The 22,744-nt window shown below is 43.8% G+C and overlaps 1 protein-coding gene across 1 annotated transcript in view; it reads left to right on the top strand.

Moving 5' to 3' along the window:
- LOC133363694 (uncharacterized) overlaps nucleotides 1-22,744 on the top strand; it is a 77,748-nt gene that overhangs the window by 19,213 nt on the left and 35,791 nt on the right. Inside the window, exons 4-6 of the mRNA XM_061582961.1 lie at nucleotides 1,105-1,203; nucleotides 10,111-10,197; nucleotides 19,595-19,752. Of these exons, the coding sequence (XP_061438945.1) occupies nucleotides 1,105-1,203; nucleotides 10,111-10,197; nucleotides 19,595-19,752 (344 nt within the window). The remainder of the gene's footprint in view (nucleotides 1-1,104; nucleotides 1,204-10,110; nucleotides 10,198-19,594; nucleotides 19,753-22,744) is intronic.

The following is a 22,744-nucleotide window of genomic DNA, read 5'->3' on the forward strand; positions in this document are numbered from 1 at the left end:
TTATAAACACCACTCCCAACTTCTTGAAAGATTCCACCAATGCTGCCTTCGGAAAATTCTGCAAATTACTTGGGAAGACAGACGGACTAATGTTAGCATTTTGGAAGAAGCAAAGACCACCAGTGTTGAAACATGATCCTCCAACATCAACTTCGCTGGATTGCCTACCGGCCATGCTGTTTGAATGCCTGACCACCATCTTCCAAAGCAGCTACTTTACTCCCAACTTAAGGATGGAAAATGAAATATCGGTGGACAGCAAAAGAGGTTTAAAGATGTTCTTAAAGCTAATCTAAAAAAATATAACATGAGCATTGAGAACTGGGAAGTCTTGGCCCATGAGCGTCCCAAATGGAGGTCGGCTATTATCAAAGGTGCTATGGATTTTGAAGAAGCACAAGTACAGGGCAAACGGGACAAACGAGCTCAGCGGAAGGCACACCAAACAAATCCTCATCGCGACCACCTTCCATCTGGAAACCTATGTCCTCACTGTGGGAGGCTGTGTGGATCCAGAATTGGCCTCTACAGTCACTTATGGACGCACTGTTAAAGACCTTATCTTGGAAGACAATCTTACTCAGCCACGAGTGATTGCCTATGAAAAATGATGACTACCAACAACTACTCTGTGTGTGTGTGCATGTGTGAGTGTGTGTGAGAGAGAGAGTTACCACTGTTAAATAAATTACTATTGCTGTCTGCCCTCAATTTACTTTATACCACCACCACCCATAATACATTTGTTAGTATTTAAGGTGCCACAGGACTCTTAGTTGTTTTGGCTGCAACAGATTAACATTACTACCACCCCTCCCACTCTCCAGAAATAACAATCTGAAGAAGGAGAAGGTGGCATGCATTCTCTTCTTTGACTCTGAGCCATCCCACTGAAGCTCAATGCAGGACTTTGGCTGGTCCATGACCGAAATAAATTCATTCATTCATTCAATGCAGGGCTAATGCTTGGGGGAGGCCCTTGATTCAAACTCCACACTAGTGCTTGCTGTGGGGCAGGGTGTGTCTGTGCGCGCAACAGGCTTGTCATGACTAATACCAGAACATTTCTTTTTTAATTTATTTTTTCTCTTGCTTCTCCATTAGATAACCATGAAATTACAAAAAGAAACGTATTTCAAGCGGGAGTGAATGACATTTCAGACTATGTGGCCAGGCTATATCCAGAATTCCAGAAATTGGGCGGTAAGCAATGCATTACAGTCAGAGTGCTCAGCGTGCCCCACACCCCCTGCCCACCAATTTGTCAGAATTCCCTGATGTCCCTATCCCTATCTCTATTCAACCATGGCCATGCATGCAATAATAATAATAATAAATCTTTAAAATCCTTCCAGGAAGTGACTGTACCTATGGGGGCAGACATATTTTTCTTGCATACAATGACCTCTACACTGGAGGTGGGCAGAAGGTAGATATGAATCTTCAGATAGATTCTCTGGGTATTTTGCAGTAGATCAGCAAGGGTTTCCTGACTCCCAATTATTTAACAATAGCAACAACACAAAGAACCCATTCCCATCCCAAATTATACTGAAAAAAATGAAGAAAGCTGGGAGTGGGGGTAAGCAAGAGTAGATTTAAGGGGTGGTACACCATGCTAGTCCTACTCAGAATAGACCCTTTGAAGTTAATTGTCACATCTTAGGTTCATTATTTTAATGGGTCTACTCTGAGTAGACTTAGATGACTGCAATGATTTCAGTTCTCATACTAAGACAAACAAATTCTTAGCTTCAGTAGTATATGTCTCTTTCACTTGGCTCTGGTTGATAGATCTCTGGATTCTACCCATCAGTACAATTGTTCCACAGTGTCTTTGCCATTGTTGTGGAGCACAAAAAAAGCCTGCTGGATCAGGCCAATGGGCCATCTAGTCCAGCATCCCACTCTCACAGGGGCCAGCCAGATACCCAAGGGAAGTCTGAAAGCAGGACCTGAGAACAAAACTACTCTCCCCTCCTGCGGCTTCCAACAACTGACATTTAGAAAAATGCTGCCTCTGACCAGGGGGCAGAGCACAACCATCATGGCTAACAGCCATTGATAGAATTATCCTCCATGAATTTGTCTAATACTCTTCTAAAGCCACCCACGTTGGTGGTGATCACTGGCTTTTGTGGGAGTGAATTCCATAGTTTAACTATGTGCTGTGTGAAGGAGGACTTTCTTTTGTCTCTCCTGAATCTTCCAGTATTCAGCTTCATTGGATGTCCATGAGTTGTAGTGTTATGAGAGAGGGAGAAAAGCTTTTCTCTATCCACTTTCTCGATGCCATGCATAATTTTAGACACTTCTACCATGTCACCTCTTAGTAGGGATGGGATCCATTGGTTGGTGCCAGTTCATATGCATTTCATCAACAGGCTGGTATTGAATCATAGAATCATAGAATAGTAGAGTTGGAAGGGGCCTACAAGGCCATCAAGCCCAACCCCCTGCTCAATGCAGGAGTCCAAATCAAAGCATTCCTGACAGATGGCTGTCCAGCTGCCTTTTGAATGCTTCCAGTGTAGGAGAGCCCACCACCACCTCTCTAGGTCATTGGTTCCATTGTTGTATGGCTCTAACAGTTAGGAAGTTTTTCCTGATGTCCAGTCAAAATCTGGCTTCCTGCAACTTGAGCCCATTATTCCGGGTCCTGCACTCTGGGATGATTGAGAAGAGATCCCGGCCCTCCTCTGTGTGACAACCTTTCATGTACTTGAAGAGTGCTATCATCATATCTCTCCTCATTCTTCTCTTCTCAAGGCTAAACATGACCAGTTCTTACAGTCTCTCCTCATAGGGCTTTGTTTCCAGTCCCCTGATCATCCTTGTTGCCCTCCTCTGAACCTGTTCCAGTTTGTCTGCATCCTTCTTGAAGTGTGGAGATCAGAACTGGATGCAGCATTCAAGATAAGGCCTAAACAGTGCTGAATAGAGGGAAACTAATACTTCATGCGATTTGGAAACTATACTTCTGTTAATGCAGCCTAATATAGTATTTGCCTTTTCTGCAGCCACATTGCACTGTTGGTTCATATTCAGCTTGTGATCAACGACAATTCCAAGATCCTGTCACATGTCGTATTGCTGAGCCAAGTATCCCCCATCTTATAACTGCATTTGGTTTCTTCTTCCTACATGTAGAACTTTGCATTTATCCCTGTTGAATTTTATTCTGTTATTTTCAGCCCAATGCTCCAGCCTATCAAGGTCCCTTTCAATTTTGTTTCTCTCTTCCACGGTATTAGCTGTGCCCCTCAATTCTGTATCATCTGCAAATTTGATAAGCATGCTCTGTACTTCCTCATCCAAATCGTTAATAAAAATGTTGAAGAGCACTGGGCCCAGGACCAAGCCCTGTGGTACCCCACTCGTTACTTCCATCCAGTTTGAGAAGGAACGATTGATAAGCACTCATTGAGTACGATTCTGGAGCCAACTGTACAATATCCTTTTTGAGGTGAGGCAACCACAACTGTACATAGTAGTCCAAATGCGGTGACGCCATTGATTTGTGTAATGGAACTAAGATATCGGCCTTTCCTAATGATCCCTAGCATGGAATTTGCATTCCTTTTCAAGCACGGATTCAGCAGATTAAGGCAAATAATCAAGTCAGTGTCTTCCCCCTGCTGCTTACAATCAACACCCCATTCCCCTGCTTCAGTTGCAATTGACATCAGTGAAAGGGTATACACATTTGAAGAGCTCACAAAGTAGATTGATAAAAGTATCACCCACATTATTGATGATTTGAAAGTGAATTTTTTTAAAAAAGTATCAGAAAAAAAGAAGAATGAATCAGAAACCAGGCGCGGAGAGTTGCTACTTCAAAATTCTCTCTGCAAAGATAGGGACTATTAGAAATAATAATTAATCCAATGTCATATTTGATTATTGCAGAAACAGAGCCCATTACTAGTTCAGACCCCATGAGCATATATGTGAAATTAAGATTTTTTGGCTCAATATGCATAACTTTACACTTGCTTACATTGAGTTGCATTTGCCATTTTACCATCCATTCAGTCTGGAGAGGTCCTTTTGAAACACTTAGCAATCCCTTTTTGTTTTAACAAGCCGGAACAATTTAATATCATCAGCAAACTTGGCCACCTCACTGCTCAGCCTAACTCCAGATCATTGATGAACAAAAGCACAGGATAGCCCAATACCGATCCTTGGGGGACTCCACTTTCTACATCCCTCCATTGGGAGAATTGTCCATTTTTTCCTACTCTCTGTTTCCTAGCCAATACCTGATCCACAAGAGGGCCTCTCCTCTTATTCCATGATTGCTAAACTTAATCTGGAGTCTTTTGTGAGATACTTTATCAATTTTTTTTGAACGTTTAAGTACACAGTATCAACTGAATCACCCCCATCTGAATGCTTATTGAGGCTCTCAAAGAACTGCAATAGATTAGTGAGACAGGACTTACCCTTGCAGAAACCATGCTGGTTCTGTTTCAGCAATGCTGGTTCTTCTATATGCTTGATTATATAGTCTTTAACAATACTTTCCACCAATTTTCCCCATAACAGATCTTAAGCTAACCAGCCTGTAATTTCTGGGATCCCCCTGGAAATTTTTTTAAAGGTTGGTGTTACGTTACCCAGTTTTCAGTACTCAGAAATGTAGGCTGATCTTAGAGATAAGTTACATATCACAAATTTTATATTTGAGTTCTTTGAGAACTCTCATGTGAATGCCATCAGGACTCCGCAACAAGTCAATTTTTATTTCATTTATTAGACCTAGAACTTCATACTTTGTCGCTATTATCTGCCTCAGTTCCTCAGACTTCATTCCAGCAAAGGGTAGTTCAGGCACAGGCATTTGCCTTTTGTCTTTCACTGTAAATACTTATTCAAAGAATTCATTCAGCTTCTTTGTAATCTCCTTATCCTCCTTTAGCACACCGTTGACTCCCCAGTCATCAGAGGGTGCAACTGCCTTCCTAGACAGTCTGCTAACTATTAATATATTTAAATATTTTGTTGTTGGTGGTGGTCTTTATGGTTTTGGCAATGTGCTCCTCAAATTTGTTTTTAAGCATTCCGTGTTGTCTGCTTGCATTTCGTTTGACAGATTTTGTGTTCCTTTTTGTTTTTCTCATTTTGACAAGAGTTCTACATTTTGAAGGAAGCCTTCTTGTCTCTAATAGCATCTTTGACTCTACTCATGCACCATACTGGCATCACCTTTCCTGGTCTGTGGTATCCACTCCAGTTGAGCTTCTAATACTGTGTTTTTAAACAACTCCCAAAGTAGTTTGGAGTGATTTGACCCTCTTGACTTCCTTTTTACCAGTCCCCTCATTTTGGGGAAGTTTCTTCGTTTGAAGTCAAATGTGATTGTGTTGGATTTTCTTGGCAATTGACCATTTGCATACATGTTTAATAGCTCTATGGTCACTTCTCCCAGTTGGTTCAATAACACTTATCTCTTGTGCAGGGTCATTGTCCCTTTGGTCGGTTCCATGACCAATGGTTCTTCTAGGGCAGTCGTTTAGGGTATCTAGAAATTTTGCTTCTTTGTTATTTATTTATTATTTATTTTATTATTTCAATTTATATACCGCCCTTAGCAAAATAGCAAAATTGTGACTGGAACACATGTGTAGCCAGTCTCCGTCAGGGTAGTTTAAGTCACCCATTACCGCAACATTTCCTAGCTTGGTTGCTTTCTCGTTTTCATTTTTTTATCTCAAATCTCCCTCAGCATTTTGGTCAGGGGGAACAATAGAATGTCCCCAGTACAAAATTACTGTTTGGGCCCAGTATCACCACCCACAAAGATTCTGTGGAGGAGTCTGCCAATTTGGAGGTTTCTAGCTTGCTGGATTCAATGTACTCTTTCACATATGGAACAACAACACCTCCAATACATCTTTCCCTGTCCTTCCGATATAGCTTATATCCAGGGATAACGGTGACCCGCGGATTTCTGCATTCCACCCGGTTTCCTTAAGCTCACTACATCAGTGCTGTCCTCTAAGACCAAGCACTCCAGTTCTCCCATCTTGACTCAGAGGCTTCTAGCATCAGCATGTAAACACTCGTACACAGTGTCTTCGGCACTTCTGGACTGGCCTGCGGTACTTTTGCCTCTCAGAATTAGTATCCTGTGCCCCAGCACTCACAATGCCTAGTTTTATTACTACCCCATTTAAATTTCCATCATTTTTTTTGTCTTTATCCTGGGGGGAGATTTGTTCTGAACCAGCCCCCTCCTTAGCTCTTGTTGGTTTCTCCCCCCAATCAGTTTAAAAGCTGCTCTGCCACCCTTTTTTATTTTAACTGCCAGCAGTTTGGTTCCGTCCTGGTTTAAATAGAGGCCATCCCTTTTGTACAGGCCTGGCTTGTACCAAAATGTTCCCCAGGAGCTAACAAATCCATACCCCACCCTCCCACACCATTGTTTCATCCACACATTGAGGCTACAAAGCTGTGCCTGTCTAGCTGGTCCTGACTGCAGAACCAGAAGCATATCAGAGAAAGCTACTGTGGAGGTCCTGGTTTTCAGCACCCTACCTAGCAACCTAAATGTTGCTTCCAGGACTTCACAACTACATTTCCCCATGCCAATGGTGCCAACCTGCACCACGACCACTGACTCCTCCCTAGCACTATCTACCAGGCTATCTAGACAACGGGTGACATCTGCAACTTTGGCACCGGGCAGGCAAATCACCCTGCAGTCTGCACGCCCATCACATACCCCACCCACTATCTGTGTTCCTAATGATCACCCACTATCAGGATCCTTCCACATACACCCCCAAGAAGTATCCTCAACATGAGAGGATAGCTGCTTATCCTTCAAAGATTGGGTCCCTTCTAAGGGATTGTTTCCCTCTTCCTCACAGCAATACTTTCCTTCCCCAAGTCCCTCATTTTCCATGATAGCAGGGGAGCTATTGTCCTGGGAGTGGGACACAGCTATAATGTCCCTGAAGGCCTCATCTGCCAACCTCTCTGCCTCTCTCAGCTTTTCTAGGTCAGCTACCTTGGCCTCAAGGAAACAGACATCCCAGACATCCAGGCGCTCACTACACCAAGAACACACCTCTGACTTCTGTCCAATAGGCAGATAACTGTGCATGTGACAGACAGTGCAAAACACTGTAGAGGGTCTTGCTACCCTAGTGACCTGCCTGAGATGAAACAGGAGAGTTGGCCGCTAGAGTGCAGGTGGCGTAAATCTCAGGCTGAACTAGGGATGGGCGAGAAATTTGATTCAGTTCACATTTCAAGCCGGATCTATCGAATTTGTACGTTCCAAAACAAAATGAGAACCAAAAAAACCAGCCGTCCTTTGGAATTTGCACTAATCGGAATTTGGAATGTAGTCTGCCAACCAAGCAATGTTTGCAAGCACGCATATGTAAGGGGAAAGTATGCATAAAAATGAACATGACTGCAAATAAGATATAAAAAAGGATTGCATGATGATAAATTGCTTGCAAAAATGTGTTTATTAGGAGAAATTCACACTAATATGCTGGGGAATTTTCATGAGGATTTAAAAAAAAACTGCAAATTGCTGCCAAAATGTGAACAACTGAATTTAAGATTGGAAAAATGAGAAACTCCTTCCATCCCTAGTCTGAACCTGACCAAACATGTGAGGGCACATTGTCATGCCTACCACATGGCAGTGGCAAGAGAGCTTACTTCTCTGCCACCGCTGTGTCCCACAGAACTTTTCTGAGTAATGAATGGCCTTTTGTCACCTGGGCAGGACACTGTTTCTCTGACATCCTTGGCAGCGTGTTGTAACAACTTTAGGGACACAGTCACTCAGATCTGGACAGTGTTGGAAGCCACAGTTAGAGCATGTCCAGTGGACACATCATGTGTGCTCCCTGTTTCATCTGTACTGGATTAGTTTCGATTATTGAGGCCTGAGGATAAGTTGCTTAAAGAAGTGAGGCTGCCCATCTTCCCACTTGGTCCTTGCCCATTTGGGCTTCTTAGAGCTCTCTGTGGGGGGTTGACTAGGAGTGTCCAGGGAGTGATCAATGCTTCACTGGAAGAGGGCAAGGTGCCTTTCACTTTAAAGGAGGTCATGGTGTGCCCTCTCCTTAAGAGGAGCCCTCTGCACCCAGAAGTGTTGAACAACTAATGCCCAGTGGCAAATGTCCCCCCCCTTTGGGGGCATGTGCTTGAGAAGGTGGTGGTAGTCCAAGAATGTCCTCAATGGCAGAACAGGCAGAGGATAACAATGTGTATGTTACAACAGCTGTGAAGGCGGATGAAGGCTACAGCAGATAAAATACTTCCAATTGTTGTGGTATCCCATGCCATTGGATCAAAGCCTTTTTCTGTCAAGATTGTGTGTTGATCGTCATGCACCGATCTCCCCACACAAAACAAATTCATGCACAGGTATCTTCCAAGCAATCTTGGAAGACAATCTTACTTGGCCACAAGTGATCACCAACCAACCAACCAACCAGTCCAGCTTCAGGCATGCTTAGCAGCTTGGAGGAAACTAATTACTTGAATGTGGTCTGGTATCGCTTTGAGCCCCATCATGGCACTGAAATTGCCTTGTCAGATGGGGGGGAGCATGGCCCTGCTCAGTTGTTCTTGATCTCTCAGTGGCTTTTGATATTGTTGACCACAGTATCATTCTGGAACATCTCAGGGAGGTGCAGATTGGGGCAATGTGCTTTGTTGGTTCTGCCCCTGCCGTCAGGGCCATTTCAAGAAAGAAGCTGCTAGGGCTGCACACTAGATTCTGGGAAACTGGGACAATTTGGACATTTTGGGGCTCAGAGGATCTGGGTTCAGACAGCCATGGATCACTATGGGTCAGATTGGATGACCCAGAGCAATCCGGAACAGAGGGTGGGGCATCAGGCAGGAAGGGGAAGCATCCATGGCTCTCCTTCATGCCTGAGTGTTGCCCCATAAGATCACTGCTTCCACTCATCAGTTGATGAGTTGAGGGAGTGATTGTACAGGGTGGTGCTTTGCAAGGCGATGTTGATTTGCAATATGCTTTCCTGCAGGAGAGTGCCTTGCAAACCACCATCCCACACAACTCCACTCTGAGTCGTGGCACCCCTCCCAGCCATATGTTTAATCACTCCAAGTTGAATGGCTCCAAGCTGGAGCAGCTGGTCCCCGGGTTAACCCAGGGTGGGTTGGCCTGATGCCCCTGTGACGCCCTTCCCTGGCTCTCCCTGTCAGGTTCCTACCTGCGCGTGGCTACTGCCTGTCACTAGGCACCACCAGGGACTCCACCAGTCCGGACTGTCATTTATTTTATTTTTTCTCTCCCCGCTCTAGCACAGATCTCAACAGATCCCCCTGCTAGGCAACCACCAGTCACATCCTAATACTAGTATTCCCAGAGACTCTGAATACTGGTATTGTTATTCTCTTCACCGCTGCCACCATTTGTTACAGTTCCCCTTCAGCCTTGGTCATTACCTTACCCTCCCTTCTGGTCTGTGAAACCCCAGCCAAGGATCAGGCCTTTGGTAAACCAAATTAAGTATTTATTAAAGATAACAAAGCTAACAAGATTAACAAGATTTCTTCTTAAGGCACATAAGCATATGGTTTTACTCAATACTAATCCGAACTCCACCCCCCTCCTTCTCCACTCTCTCCTGGCAAACCACTCTCTCAAACCCACCAAACAACCCACTCTTTCTCTTCTCCCCCCAGATTCCACTCTCACTCTTCCTTTTATACGTTCAGCCATTTTAAACACTCAGCCAATCATCTCGCATTCTACTGCCCATTCACTCCCCCTCCTCTTTCACTCCACTTACCATGTATCTTCTAAACAACCAACACTTACCATATATACATTAATATAGGAACATCACAGCCCCCACCAGATTGGAGCCATGGGGTGGAATGGAGGGGTGTCTTTGCACAGCCCGAGAAGCTGCTCTTTTATTGTGGGTCCACCTTGTATCTATTTTATGTCTTATATTGTAAACCACATGGGAATATATTTGTTCTGAAGACTGGCACAGATTTTTTTTAAAAAAATTATCATGGGACAGAAATGGCTTTTTAATATATGTCATTGGCTGTTGGAGATTTCCCTGGCTTGAATTGTTGCAATCTTTTTAGATATTCACAGACTGGAGGCAGCTATGAATTTATCATTAAAGGTCGCTGAAGCAGAGCAAGCCAATAAAGAACTGCAAGAAGCAATTGGTAAGTTACTCTTAGACTGGAAGTAGGAGTATGCAGGGGGAGCCCACCCCGAGTCTGCAGCACCTATGGAAAAGCCCCTCCCACTAGGGATGGAAAGATGTATCAGTTTTCGCTTTCTCCGTTTCTCATTTTTTCAATCTTAAATTCAGTTCTCCACATTTCTGCAGCAATTTGTGAAAATTCTGCATTTTAGTGTGAATTTCTTCTAATCAACACATTTTTGTAGGTAGTTCTGACTAATGTACACATTCTTGCAAACAGTTTCTCATCATGTAATGCAGTTTTGGGTGTCATTTTCACTCATATATTCATTTTTATGCACGCTTTCCCTTAACATATGTATTTTTGTAAACATGGTTTAGTTGGTGAACTGCGTTGCAAAATTTGAGTAAGTTGAATTCCGAAGGATGGCTGTGTTTTGGTTTCTTTTTTAAATCTTTATTAGGAAATTAATAATATAAGACAAAGAAGAATCCTTACTAGGATAGAGAAAGGCAAGATTATAGCCAGCAAACCAGTACAGGGTTATAATTGTATCATTGATTTTAAAAATCCACTAGTGTAGTGGTTAGAGTGTTGGACTACGACCTGGGAGACCAGGGTTCGAATCCCCACACACCCATGAAGCTCACTGGGTGACCTTGGGCCAGTCACTGCCTCTCAGCCTCAGAGGAAGGCAATGGCAAACCCCCTCTGAATACCGCTTACCATGAAAACCCTATTCATAGGGTTGCCGTAAGTCGGGATCGACTTGAAGGCAGTCCATTTCAATTTTCATTAAAAAAAGTGCAGTTATCATTTATTTCATAACAGTAAATATAGAGATACCAAAATCACATTAAAGGGAAAATGAGAGAGGGAATATCTATAGAGAAATAAATTATAAAAATTACAAACACAGTCATGATGTTAGGTATAAGAGCATTATACGGTTCTCTGGTATATAAGAATTAAATGTCCACCATATAACAACAAGGTCCTCAGGGACAGCTTTACCCCTTTGCATTTTCAGGTAACTTTTCTGAGACTGCAAAAAAATGTTTATTATACCTTGTTTCTATGCTCAAATTATGTGCTTCCAGTACTGAAATATCACTAACCGCAACAAACATAAAAAATGTTAAATCCTTCGGCTGTAACTCCTGAGGTGGCTCAGAAAATATAAAAAGAAGAGAGAAATCCAGATCTTATGGAATACTGACTTGCAGAATAGACCCAATTTCATGAATAACCTTTTCTATTTGTTTGTCCATTTGTTCGGTTTATTTATTTATTTATTTATTTATTTATTTATATCCTGCCCTTCCTCCCAGCAGCAGCCCAGGGTGGTAATTCTGGACCATTGGGCAGGACCACCAAAGATGGAAATACGTGCCTCATTCTCCACAACATCTCCAACAAAAGGAGTTAGTAGATTGAGTAATATTATTTATTTATTTATTTATTTATTTATTTATTTATTTATTTATTACATTTTTAGACCGCCCTATAGCAATAAGCTCCCAGGGCGGTGTACAGCATAATAAAACAGGTTAAAATACAAGTGGATGTAAATACAATACACAATAAAACATAATTAAAAATTTTCAATTTTCAATTTTCAATTCAAATTTTAATTTTTTTTTTAAATGCCTGGGCAAAGAGGTAGGACTTTACCTGGCGCCGAAAAGATAACAAAGAAGGCGCCAGGCATATCTCGTCAGGGAGGGCGTTCCATAGTTCGGGGGCCACCACTGAGAAGGCCCTAGCTCTAGTTATCATTCTCCGTGCCTCCCTATGCATTGGGACACGGAGAAGGGCCTTTGACGTCGAGCGCAGCGACCGGGTAGGTACATAGCGGGAGAGGCGTTCCGCCAGGTATTGCGGTCCGATGCCATTAAGGGCTTTATAGGTAAGAACCAACACTTTGAATCTGGCCCAGAAACATATTGGTAGCCAGTGCAGCTGGGCCAGGACAGGAGTTATATGGTCAGATGTTTTAGTCCCAGTAAAAACTCTGGATGCAGCATTCTGCACCAGCTGAAGTTTCCGAACCGTCTTCAGAGGTAACCCTACGTAGAGTGCATTACAGTAGTCCAATCTAGAGGTTACCAGAGCATGGATAACTGGCGAGGTTCTCCCTATCCAGATAGGGTCGTAGTTGGGCTACCAGCCAAAGCTGGTAGAATGCATTCTGTGCCACCGAGGCTACTTGAGCCTCCAGTGACAGGAACGGATCTAATAAGACCCCCAAACTACGGACTTGCTCCTTTAGGGGGAGTGTAACCCCATCTAGGGCAGGTCGGACGTCAACCATCTGGACAGAGAGCCCCTCCACCAACAGCATCTCAGTCTTGTCAGGATTGAGTCTCAGTTTATTAGCTCTCATCCAGTCCATTATCGCGGCCAGGCAGTGGTTTAGTACATTAACAGCCTCACCTGAAGAAGATGAAAAGGAGAAGTAGAGCTGTGTATCATCAGCATATTGCTGGAAACGCACTCCAAATCTCCTAATGACCTCGCCCAGCGGCTTCATATAGATATTAAAGAGCATGGGGGACAGAACTGAACCCTGTGGGACCCCATATTGGAGTATTCAGGGACTCGAGTAATGCTCCCCAAGCACCAACTTCTGGAGACGATTCTCGAGGTAGGAGCACAGCCACTGCCAAGCAGTGCCTCCAACTCCTAAGTCCGCAAGACGTCCCAGAAGGATACCATGGTCGATGGTATCAAAAGCCGCTGAGAGATCAAGGAGAACCAACAGAGTTACACTCCCTCTGTCTTTCTCCCGACAGAGGTCATCATACAGGGCGACCAAGGCTGTTTCTGTACCAAACCCAATCTAACCAGAGTATAATACCATTGGTGAAATTTTTTAAGGGAGTTCTTTCTAAGATCGGCAGAATAGGGACAAATGTCTGGTTGTCCAAACACGGCTCCAAGAATGTTGATCAATCTCCGTCCTTATATCAAATTCCCATTGTGATCTTAAAGCTGAGGTGGGGGAGAATGTCAGTCCCAACAAGATGTAATAAATGTTTGACCCTAAGCCCTTGTAAGGTTTGTTGGACCATCACCACCACCACCATCAGCATTCAAATGCTGTTAAGGATCAGAATGCTTGATCCATGTGAGCTTTGTCAGAAGTCAAATAGTCAATTTTGGGGGGCAGTCCTTTAATTTTTCTCTTAATTGCATGGGATTTCCATGATGAAAATCATCTCCCAATCTAAGTAAGGTTCTTACTTTCTAAAAACTTCTATCCATAAAACAAACCTCTATCCATAAAACAAAATGAAGGACAGTGCATTATAGGGAGGAGTGGGGAAATTGCAGGAGAGAAATGTTTTTGCCACCGCTTCCACACTAGAAGACTGCAATGCAAAAAAGGATTATCTAGATTCATTAAGAGACAGTGAGGGATGAGAAGAGGCAGAACAGCTCTAAATTCCACCTTTCCTCATCCCTCCATCTTCATCCTGGCTTAAGGCTTTCAAGTGTCAAACCTACGTATGTGGGCTGGATGGAACAACTATCAGGTGGATCCACAGTTGGCTTCAGTATTGTACTCAAAGAGTGCTTATCAATGGTTCCTTCTCAAACTGGGTGGACGTAACGAGTAGGGTACCACAGGGCTTGGTCCTGGGCCCAGTGCTCTTCAACATTTTTATTAACGACTTGGATGAGCAGGTACAGAGCATGCTTATCAAATTTGCCAATGATACAGAATTGGGGGGCACAGCTAATACCGTGGAAGATGGAAACAAAATTCAAAGGGAAATGTAATGGGAAAAACCACAAGGTGGAATTCTCCCTTCCCTCTGCACAACTTTTAATGATACAGAAGACCTCTTGGTTGCCACGCCCAGCCTCCAAAAGGTCTTCTGTTGCAAAAGGTCACAGTGTTGCAAGAACACCTGCACTTGGCTGACTTCTGTTCTCCTAAAGATACAGGATCAGTCTTAGGCCATGAACCTGGCAACCCTAGCTCGGACTGATTATCCCAGGCTAGAAATTCCACATTCCACAAGTGCCTGGAATTACCCATCTCCAGCATGTCCTAAGGTATGTTTATGGGCCTCAGCTCTGGGGAAGAGGGAGGCCAGGCGGTGTCAGTGGAGGTGAGTCAAGAGCTTGAGGTCAGGAGGAGGCTATCCCCCTAAATCCTGTTTGCAAGCATTCAAGCAGTGGGAATCCCGTATGCAAGCCTCGCTTTTTAAATGTTGAGGGCATCTTCTTTTGTATATGTTAGCACTGGAGTTATATGCTGGCAAAAATGGAAGGGTAGCAGAATCCCTTTAAGAAAACAATAAACTGGCCTTTGTTAAAGGAAATGCATGTTTGATAGGAAAGATCCCTAGTTCTAGCTAACTAAGGTGAAGATTAGGGATGGGTGAGAAATTCAATTCAGTTTGCATTTCAAGCTGAAACTATTAATTATTAATTCATTCATTTATATCCCACTCTTCCTCCCAGTAGGAGGAATCAAATTTACATTTCCAAAACAATGTGAAAATGGAAACACAGCCATCCTTTAAAATGTGCAGATATCCAAATTATGCAATGCAATTTTGCCAACCAAATAATATTTACAAAAATGCATTTACAAAAATGAATAAAAATGAACATATGTTATTTATTTATTTATTGTATTTCTATACTGCCCCATAACCGAAGCTCTCTGGGCGGTTTACAGTACCTAAAAACACAAAAAAAACACATATACAAATTTAAAACACATCTTTTAAAAACAATTTAAAACACAATTTAAACATTTAAAACAATTTTAAAAACACATGCTAAAATGCCTGGGAGAAAAGGAAAGTTTTGACCTGGCACCAAAAAGGTAACAGTGATGGCGCCAGGCACACCTTGTCAAGAAGAACATTCCATAATTTGGGGGCCACCACTGAGAAGGCCCTCTCCCTTGTTGCCACCCTCCGAGCTTCCCTTGGAGTAGGCACCCGGAGGAGGGCCTTAGATGTTGAGCAGAGTGTATGGGTTGGTTTGTATCGGGAAAGGTGTTCCATCAGGTATTGTGGTCCCAAGCCGTGTAAGGCTTTATAGGTTAAAACCAGCACCTTGAATCGAGCTTGGAAACATACAGGCAGCCAATGCAAGCAGGCCAGAATTGGTTTTATATGTTCGGACCGTCTGGTCCCTGTTACCAATCTGGCTGCTGGATTTTGCACAAGCTGCAGTTTCCGAACCGTCTTCAAAGGCAGCCCCACGTAGAGTGCATTGCAGTAATCTAACTTGGAGGTTACCAGAGCATGGACAACTAAAGCCAGGTTATCCCTGTCCAGATAGGGGTGCAGCTGGGCCACCAACCAAAGCTGGTAGAAGGCACTCCGTGCCACCGAGGCTACCTGAGCCTCAAGTGACAGAGATGGTCCTAGGAGAACCCCCAAGCTATGAACCTGCTCCTTCGGGGGAGTGCAACCCCATCCAGGACAGGTTGGACATCCACCATCCGGTCAGAAGAACCACCCACTAGCAGCATCTCAGTCTTCTCTGGATTGAGCCTCAGTTTATTAGTCCTCATCCAGTCCATTGTCGCAGCCAGGCACCGGTTCAGCACATTGACAGCCTTACCTGAAGAAGATGAAAAGGAGAAATAGAGCTGCGTGTCATCAGCATACTGATGGCAATGCACTCCAAAGCTCTGGATGACCGCACCCAACAGTTTCATGTAGATGTTGAACAGCATGGGGGACAGAACTGACCCCTGTGGAACCCCATAGTGGAGAGTCCAGGGTGCTGAGCAATGTTCCCCAAGCACCACCTTCTGGAGGTGACCTGCCAAGTAGGAATGGAACCACTGCCATGCAATCCCTCCCACTCCCAACTCCCCCTGTCTCCCCAGAAGGATACCATGGTCGATGGTATCGAAAGCCGCTGAGAGATCAAGGAGAATCAACAGAGTCACACTCCCCCTGTCTCTCTCCCGACAAAGGCACAGGGCGACCAAGGCTGTTTCCGTGCCAAAACCAAATTATATTAGTGAAAATAACATGCAAACTCCATTTTATGTTGGGAAATTTATTATTTTATTTATTTATTTATTTATTTATTTCATACCCTGCCTTTCTTTTCATGATAGAAACCCGAGGCGGCTTACAAATGGTTCCCAGGTGGTTTCCCATCCAGGCACTGACCAGACCTGACCCTGCTTAGTTTCATCAGGGTATGGCCTCATGTGCCTTCAGACCATAGCCTGGGGCCAAATGGCTTGCAAAAATGTGTACATTAGTCAAAACTGACTACAAAAATGTGTTTATTAGGAGAAAATCACACTAAAATGCTGGGGGGGGGAATTGAGATTTTTTTTTTAAAAAAAAATAGCAAATAGCTGCAGAAATGTGGAAAAATGAATTTAAGACGGGAAAAATGAGAAACTGAGAACTGAAACTGACAGATCTTTCTATCCCTAGTGGAGATGTGACAAGGCATGCTTGTTCCTGCATTTCAGGAGAAGAGAGATTCAAAAGGTCTCCTCTCCAAGGGGAGGAGTGAAACAAGAGAGAGAGATGGAGTAGGAAGTGAGGCCAGCAATTCTAAAAGAATCAGTCTAGCACTGGAAGGTAGAACACACAGGTTAGAAGGGGGAGGACAATCTAGGAAGCATGGAGGTTCCTCCCTCTGTCTACCCTGTCCCATGCAGACCCTTCAGTGCAAGCTGAGGTGCAGCACAACACTTCCAATGTAATAGGCCCCAACATTCCAAATCAGTTTGCAAGCCTTTCTTAAAAGAATTAGCCATGGACAGGTCTAGGGTTGCCAGGTTCAAGACCTGAGACTGATCCTGTATCTTTAGGAGAAAAGAAAGTCAGCCAAGTACAGGTGTTCTTGCAACCCTGTAATGGGAAAAACCACAAGGTGGAATTCTCCCTTCCCCCTCCACAACTTTTAAAAGTACAGAAGACATCTTGGTTGCCAAGCCCAGCCTCCCAGAGGTCTTCTGCATCTTTAAAAGTTGTGCAGGGAGAAGGGAGAATTCCACCTTGTGGTTTTTCCCATTACAGCATTGCCAGAACACCTGCACTTGGCTGACTTTCTTTTCTCCTAAAGATACAGGATCAGCCTCAGGGATTGAACCTGGCAACCCTAGCCAGGTCTAGTTTTACTGCAGACCTGGCAGAGCTAACGTGTACCTCAATTTGTGCTTGGTACTTTTTGTTAGCGGAGAACCAGTCAGAACCAGTAAAGAAAGTAATACCAGATGCCTTCGGCAACTTCTGTTAGGAAGAACTTTATTTGCAGCACACAAATAAGTCCTTGGAATAAGCTGATAAACAAACGTATGCAACAACACCACATCGACATAGACTCCTTCACCCCCACACATACTGCTGCCTGCTTCCCACATTTATAGGCCCCTAATTGGTTCAGACAATCTTCTGCAGCTGTGTGACATTTACAACCTGAGCCTTTGCTTTAGGCTCTGCGGTAACCCTTTCTTCCCCTGCTTTCCTTGGGGATCGAAAACTGCAAGTCATTCTACTTGTAACATTCCCCCACCTTTTGATTCGTGAGGAATGCAGATCTTACATATTTTGTAATAGTTATACAATGACTATGTTACATACATACACATATTTACATTTCAGTGTAATCCCAGGTCAGATATGATCTTTCTGTGCCTGTCCTCTGGCAGAGGTTTCGTTAGTACATCAGCTAACATATCATTAGTATCACAATGTTTCATTGTGATTAATCCTTGTTTGACACAGTCTTGCACGTGATGAAACCGAGTACTTATGTGCTTTCTGCGTTTCGTGTGGTTTTCTGACTGTGCTAAATAAATACATGCTTGATTGTCTTCAAACATCACATATGTTTTTTTCAACAGACACAGACACGTCTTTGAACAGCAGTTCATACCATAGCAGTTCTGTACATGCACTTGAGAGGCTGATGTATTCAGCCTCTGTGCTGGAGATAGCGACCATGGTTTGTTTTCTTCTTACTGTGCAGTCCTTACGCAGATGTTTGTCAGAACCGCATCTGTAGCATTTCTTTAACGTGCTGTCTTTCATGTCGCCCTTCCCTTTTCCCGGACCTGCAGCGGCGGCTTGCATGGTGCTTGCTTCTGTCCTTCTCTGCCACTCTTGCAGAAGTTTCTTGGAAACATATGCCATTGTCAGTTCTTTATCTGGCATGGCTTCTAGCGCAGAAACCACGGCTTCATATGAGTTATTTAACTAAGAAAGCAGTACATATACTTGTTGTTGATCAGAGTAATTAACATCTCTGTCTTGTAATTGAGCAAACAAGTTACGTACAGTCTGTAAGTGATCGTGCATGCTCACACCTTCCTGCAAACGGGTTTGGAACAGTCTCCTTGCTAGCAATACTTTGCTGCCTGCAGTAGTTGTTACATGCACTTTCTGGAGCGCTTCCCAGACATCCCAGGCTGTTTCTTTGTCTCTTACATTTAACAGTTGAGCGTCTTGCACTCCCAATATTATAGTGGTTTTTGCCCTTTGATCTTGGCGTTGCCACTCCTCCGTGGGGTTAAGTGGAGCATCTGCCTCAACGACATGCCATAAATCTTCTCGGAGTAGAAGCATATGCATTTTTACCTTCCAGCTTGCGTAGTTGGAGTCATTGAGACGCTCCAGAGGCATTCCAGATGCGTAGGGAATCGCCATCCTTGCCTCTCTCACCAGGAGCTTGATGGTGTCTTACTTTTCAGCTTGCTGGCTTACTGGTTGTTCTGGTTCAGGCGTTTAGTAAGTCTGGGCCCATAACCCTTTGTTAGCGGAGAACCAGTCAGAACCAGTAAAGAAAGTAATACCAGACGCCTTTGGCAACTTCTGTTAGGAAGAACTTTATTTGCAGCACACAAATAAGTCCTTGGAATAAGCTGATAAACAAACGTACGCAACAACACCACATAGACTCCTTCACCCCCACACATACTGCTGCCTGCTTCCCACATTTATAGGCCCCTAATTGGTTCAGACAGTCTCCTGCAGCTGTGTGACATTTACAACCTGAGCCTTTGCTTTAGGCTCTGCGTTAACCCTTTCTTCCCCTGTTTTCCTTGGGGATCGAAAACTGCAAGTCATTCTACTTGTAACACTTTTGGCTATCTGTATAAATTTATTAGAAAACTGGCTCCAAAGCTTTCAATGGATGCAAAAAACTAGAAACAATGAAGGAAATGACTGCTACTCAGAGAAAACTAAATATGTTCATTATTAGCAGAAACAATTTGGAGAATTGGATAATATTGCAAACTTTCTTTCTTCTCGACATATCCTGTTATTGGGATACGCTGGAATATAACGTAACCTCAGTATGTCATACCTTTCACTTTATAAATAATGTTTCCAACTCTGCATACAGACTAGCTTCTACTAACTGCCCTCTTTTGCTTTGTCTCTTTTATTCCTGGCGTGGCTGAAAGACGACATTTTGCAAAGGCTTAAGGAGCACTGGTCGTTGAATAATCAGATGTTATACTTATTTGATAACATGAAACTACCACGGACTTGGCACGAATGTGTGGATTACTGTGTGATGAAAACCAGTGAATTGATTAGTATTGAAAGTAAAGAAGAGGAGGTGGGTTGAACGCCGGAATTCATAAAAGGCAGAGTTAACCCTTCACAGTGTGATGGCCTGATAGCCTTTGGGTGTCTACAGTGGCCAATATTGCAGAAGGGAGATAGTTAAATCTAGCCCTGGAGAAGACTTGGTGATACTTAGGGGATGGTCAAATTATCCAAATATCTAGCATATCTAGGATACTCAAAAGTCAAGCCAAAATGGATTGGGGAACAAATTCTACGAGCATTTGATATAGAATATTGAAATTCCATATGCTTAATGGGGTGATCTAAAATAAATTTAGCACCACTATAATCTTGGTGCAGAAATAATCCATGGATATGGTTAATGAATGCCTTGCACTAATAAAAGAGCCCTGCAGCAATCTCTCCATCGCTTGTCAGTTGATACTGGATGGCTCTTGTCCTCCGTGAGCATCAGGCAGTCAGTCACAGGGTCACATGTACAAGGCGAGAGAGGTACAAAGACTTAGGATGTTTTCCAGCATATCTGTTATGACAGAGGAGAGGCAGGACTAGTCCCAAAGTAGCATTGGTTCCCACAAAACGGCACACACACCCCATGCTCCCCTGACTGCACATTGCCTCCCACTTGAAAATGGAATATTCTGTTTCTTTCTCTGGACAAGTTCACAAATTAAGGTCAAGACTCTTTATTTACCTCTCTTGGGGTGTGTGTGTGCAGGATAAAATGCTCCCTAAAATTTGGAGTGAGGATGTGAAAGTCTGTGTGTGGTGGAGAGGGACCTCCTTTTTGATATGGTGATCTGAGGAGGGCTTCATTGTCTTTCTTACTTAAAAGCAAAAAAAAATGGCTAGGCTGCTCTGCAACTGAGTGCCTTGAAAATGGAGCCCAGAATTAGACTACAATGCTATGCACCCCTCCGAAGTTTGCCCCCCCCATGAAGACAGAGGGCATTTCAGGACTTTCTGGGGAAAGACCAGACTGGTGCCAGGCATGACTGGTTTACATCTCAACAGCCCCTCCTGGTACAGATGGTGTGGGGCTTAAATAGGCCCGCCTCCCCACTTACCTCCTGTAGCAGTTGCCACACCTTAGGCACTGTGTGCATATGCTTGCCATCACCCAAGATGGTGGCAGGGGTGTCAACCCCTTAGCGATGCCCCCACCATCATTTTTGGTGATGGCAGGCACGCTTGCACAGCACACTGGACATGTGCGTTGATGTGTTAACGCGACAGGTAGGTGAGGCGGCCTCCCACACTCTCTATTGGGGTGTGCCTGGGAGCTCCAGCTCTGCGAGAGCTTGGCCACGTAGCCCAACACGGATTGCAGAACGGGAGGTCCACCCTCCCACCCGAAGGAGGACCTCCCGCTGGGCCACAGTGGCTCTCAGCCAAGGCCCAATCTGGCCACCCACTGGTGCTGGGCCTTCAAAAGACAACAGTTATACGACTTAAAGGTCAGGGATGTCGGTGCTAGGGAGTCTGGGGGCTTTGCCTTCTTTTAAAAACACACACAAACAGCCTGCATAAGTGGCAGCCACAACCCTGAGCACTTTGTTAATGTTGCTATAAAGGCACTTAGGATCAATGCTCAGTCGTTCCCAAACCTTTCCCCCCACGGTCATGGACCACTTGAAAATTGCTCAAGGTCCTGGTGGACCACTTAATGATTTTTCTGTCTGTTGTAGCAATTGTCATGCGATGTGCTAGATTACAGATGTGAAGGCATGGAACAATCCCAGAAAAACTCAGGAAAAAGACTTTTTTCCCCCCATTCCCCATCCTCATTCCCCCCCCCCCGGGCCTTCACATCTCTATACTAGACACTGTATAATTTTTGTATTACAATTTGAATTCCAAGAATTCAAACTATAATAAAACAATAAAATATAATGAATAAAATGACATTATTGCAGAGCATGAGCAGAGTACCTTTCCTTAATGACTGGAAATGGACTGCCTTCAAGTCGATCCCGACTTATGGCAACCCTATGAATAGGGTGTTCATGGTAAGCAGTATTCAGAGGTGGTTTCCCATTGCCTCCCTCTGAGGCTGAGAGGCAGTGACTGGCCCAAGGTCTTCCAGTGAGCTTCATCACTATGTGGGTATCCGGGGAGGGTTAATCGATATAATTGTAATGCCTCCTACCCAGTTTTAATATTGTTGTTGTAGATCTATTGTTTTTATTGTATTACTGTATTTTATTAATTGTATTTTAATAATTTTGTAAGTCGCCTAGAGTGGCCATTGGCCAGATAGGCGACGAAGAAATTGAATTTATTATTATTATTATTATGTGGGGATTTGAACCCTAGTCTCCCAGGCTGCAGTCCAACACTCTAACCACATCTTAAAAAGCAATTTCAACAAAGATGCAGACTGGGATAAAGTCTCTACTTAAGAGGCTTGTTGAAAGAGGAAGGTCTTCAGTAGGCGCCGAAAAGATAACAGAGATGGAGCCTGTCGAACATTTAAGGAGAGCAAATTCCAAAGAGTAGATACCACTACACTAAAGGTCCATTTCCTACGTTGAGTGGAACGGACTCCTGATAAGATGGTATGTGCAGCAGGCTCTCACCTGCAGAGCATAGTGATTGACTAGGTATATTAAGGGTAAGATGATCTTTTAGGTATCCTGGTCCCAAGCTGTATAGGGCTTTGTACACCAAAACCAGAAACTTGAACTTAGTTTGGTAGCTAATAGGCAATGAATTCCATAGTTTAACTATGTGCTGCTGTTAGAAAACTTTTAGTTATCCTGAATCTTCCAATTCCCTGCCCATCATGGCTGGTAAAATCTAGTAAAAGGGGACTGACTGGATGGGTCCAAGGAGTGGTCAATATCTTGATGCGGGAGGGGGTTATGGCCAACATCTTGAAAGAAGAGGTGGTGCATCCCCTCTTGAAGACGTCCTCCCTGGATTCAGAGGTTTTAGAAAACTACTGTCCATTCTCTAACATTCCTTTCCTTGGCCAGGTGATTGAGAGGGTGGAGGCCAGACAGCGGAAGGTAAGAGGA

Source organism: Rhineura floridana, chromosome 9, assembly GCF_030035675.1.
Source record: "Rhineura floridana isolate rRhiFlo1 chromosome 9, rRhiFlo1.hap2, whole genome shotgun sequence".
Taxonomy (NCBI): Eukaryota; Metazoa; Chordata; class Lepidosauria; order Squamata; family Rhineuridae; genus Rhineura; species Rhineura floridana.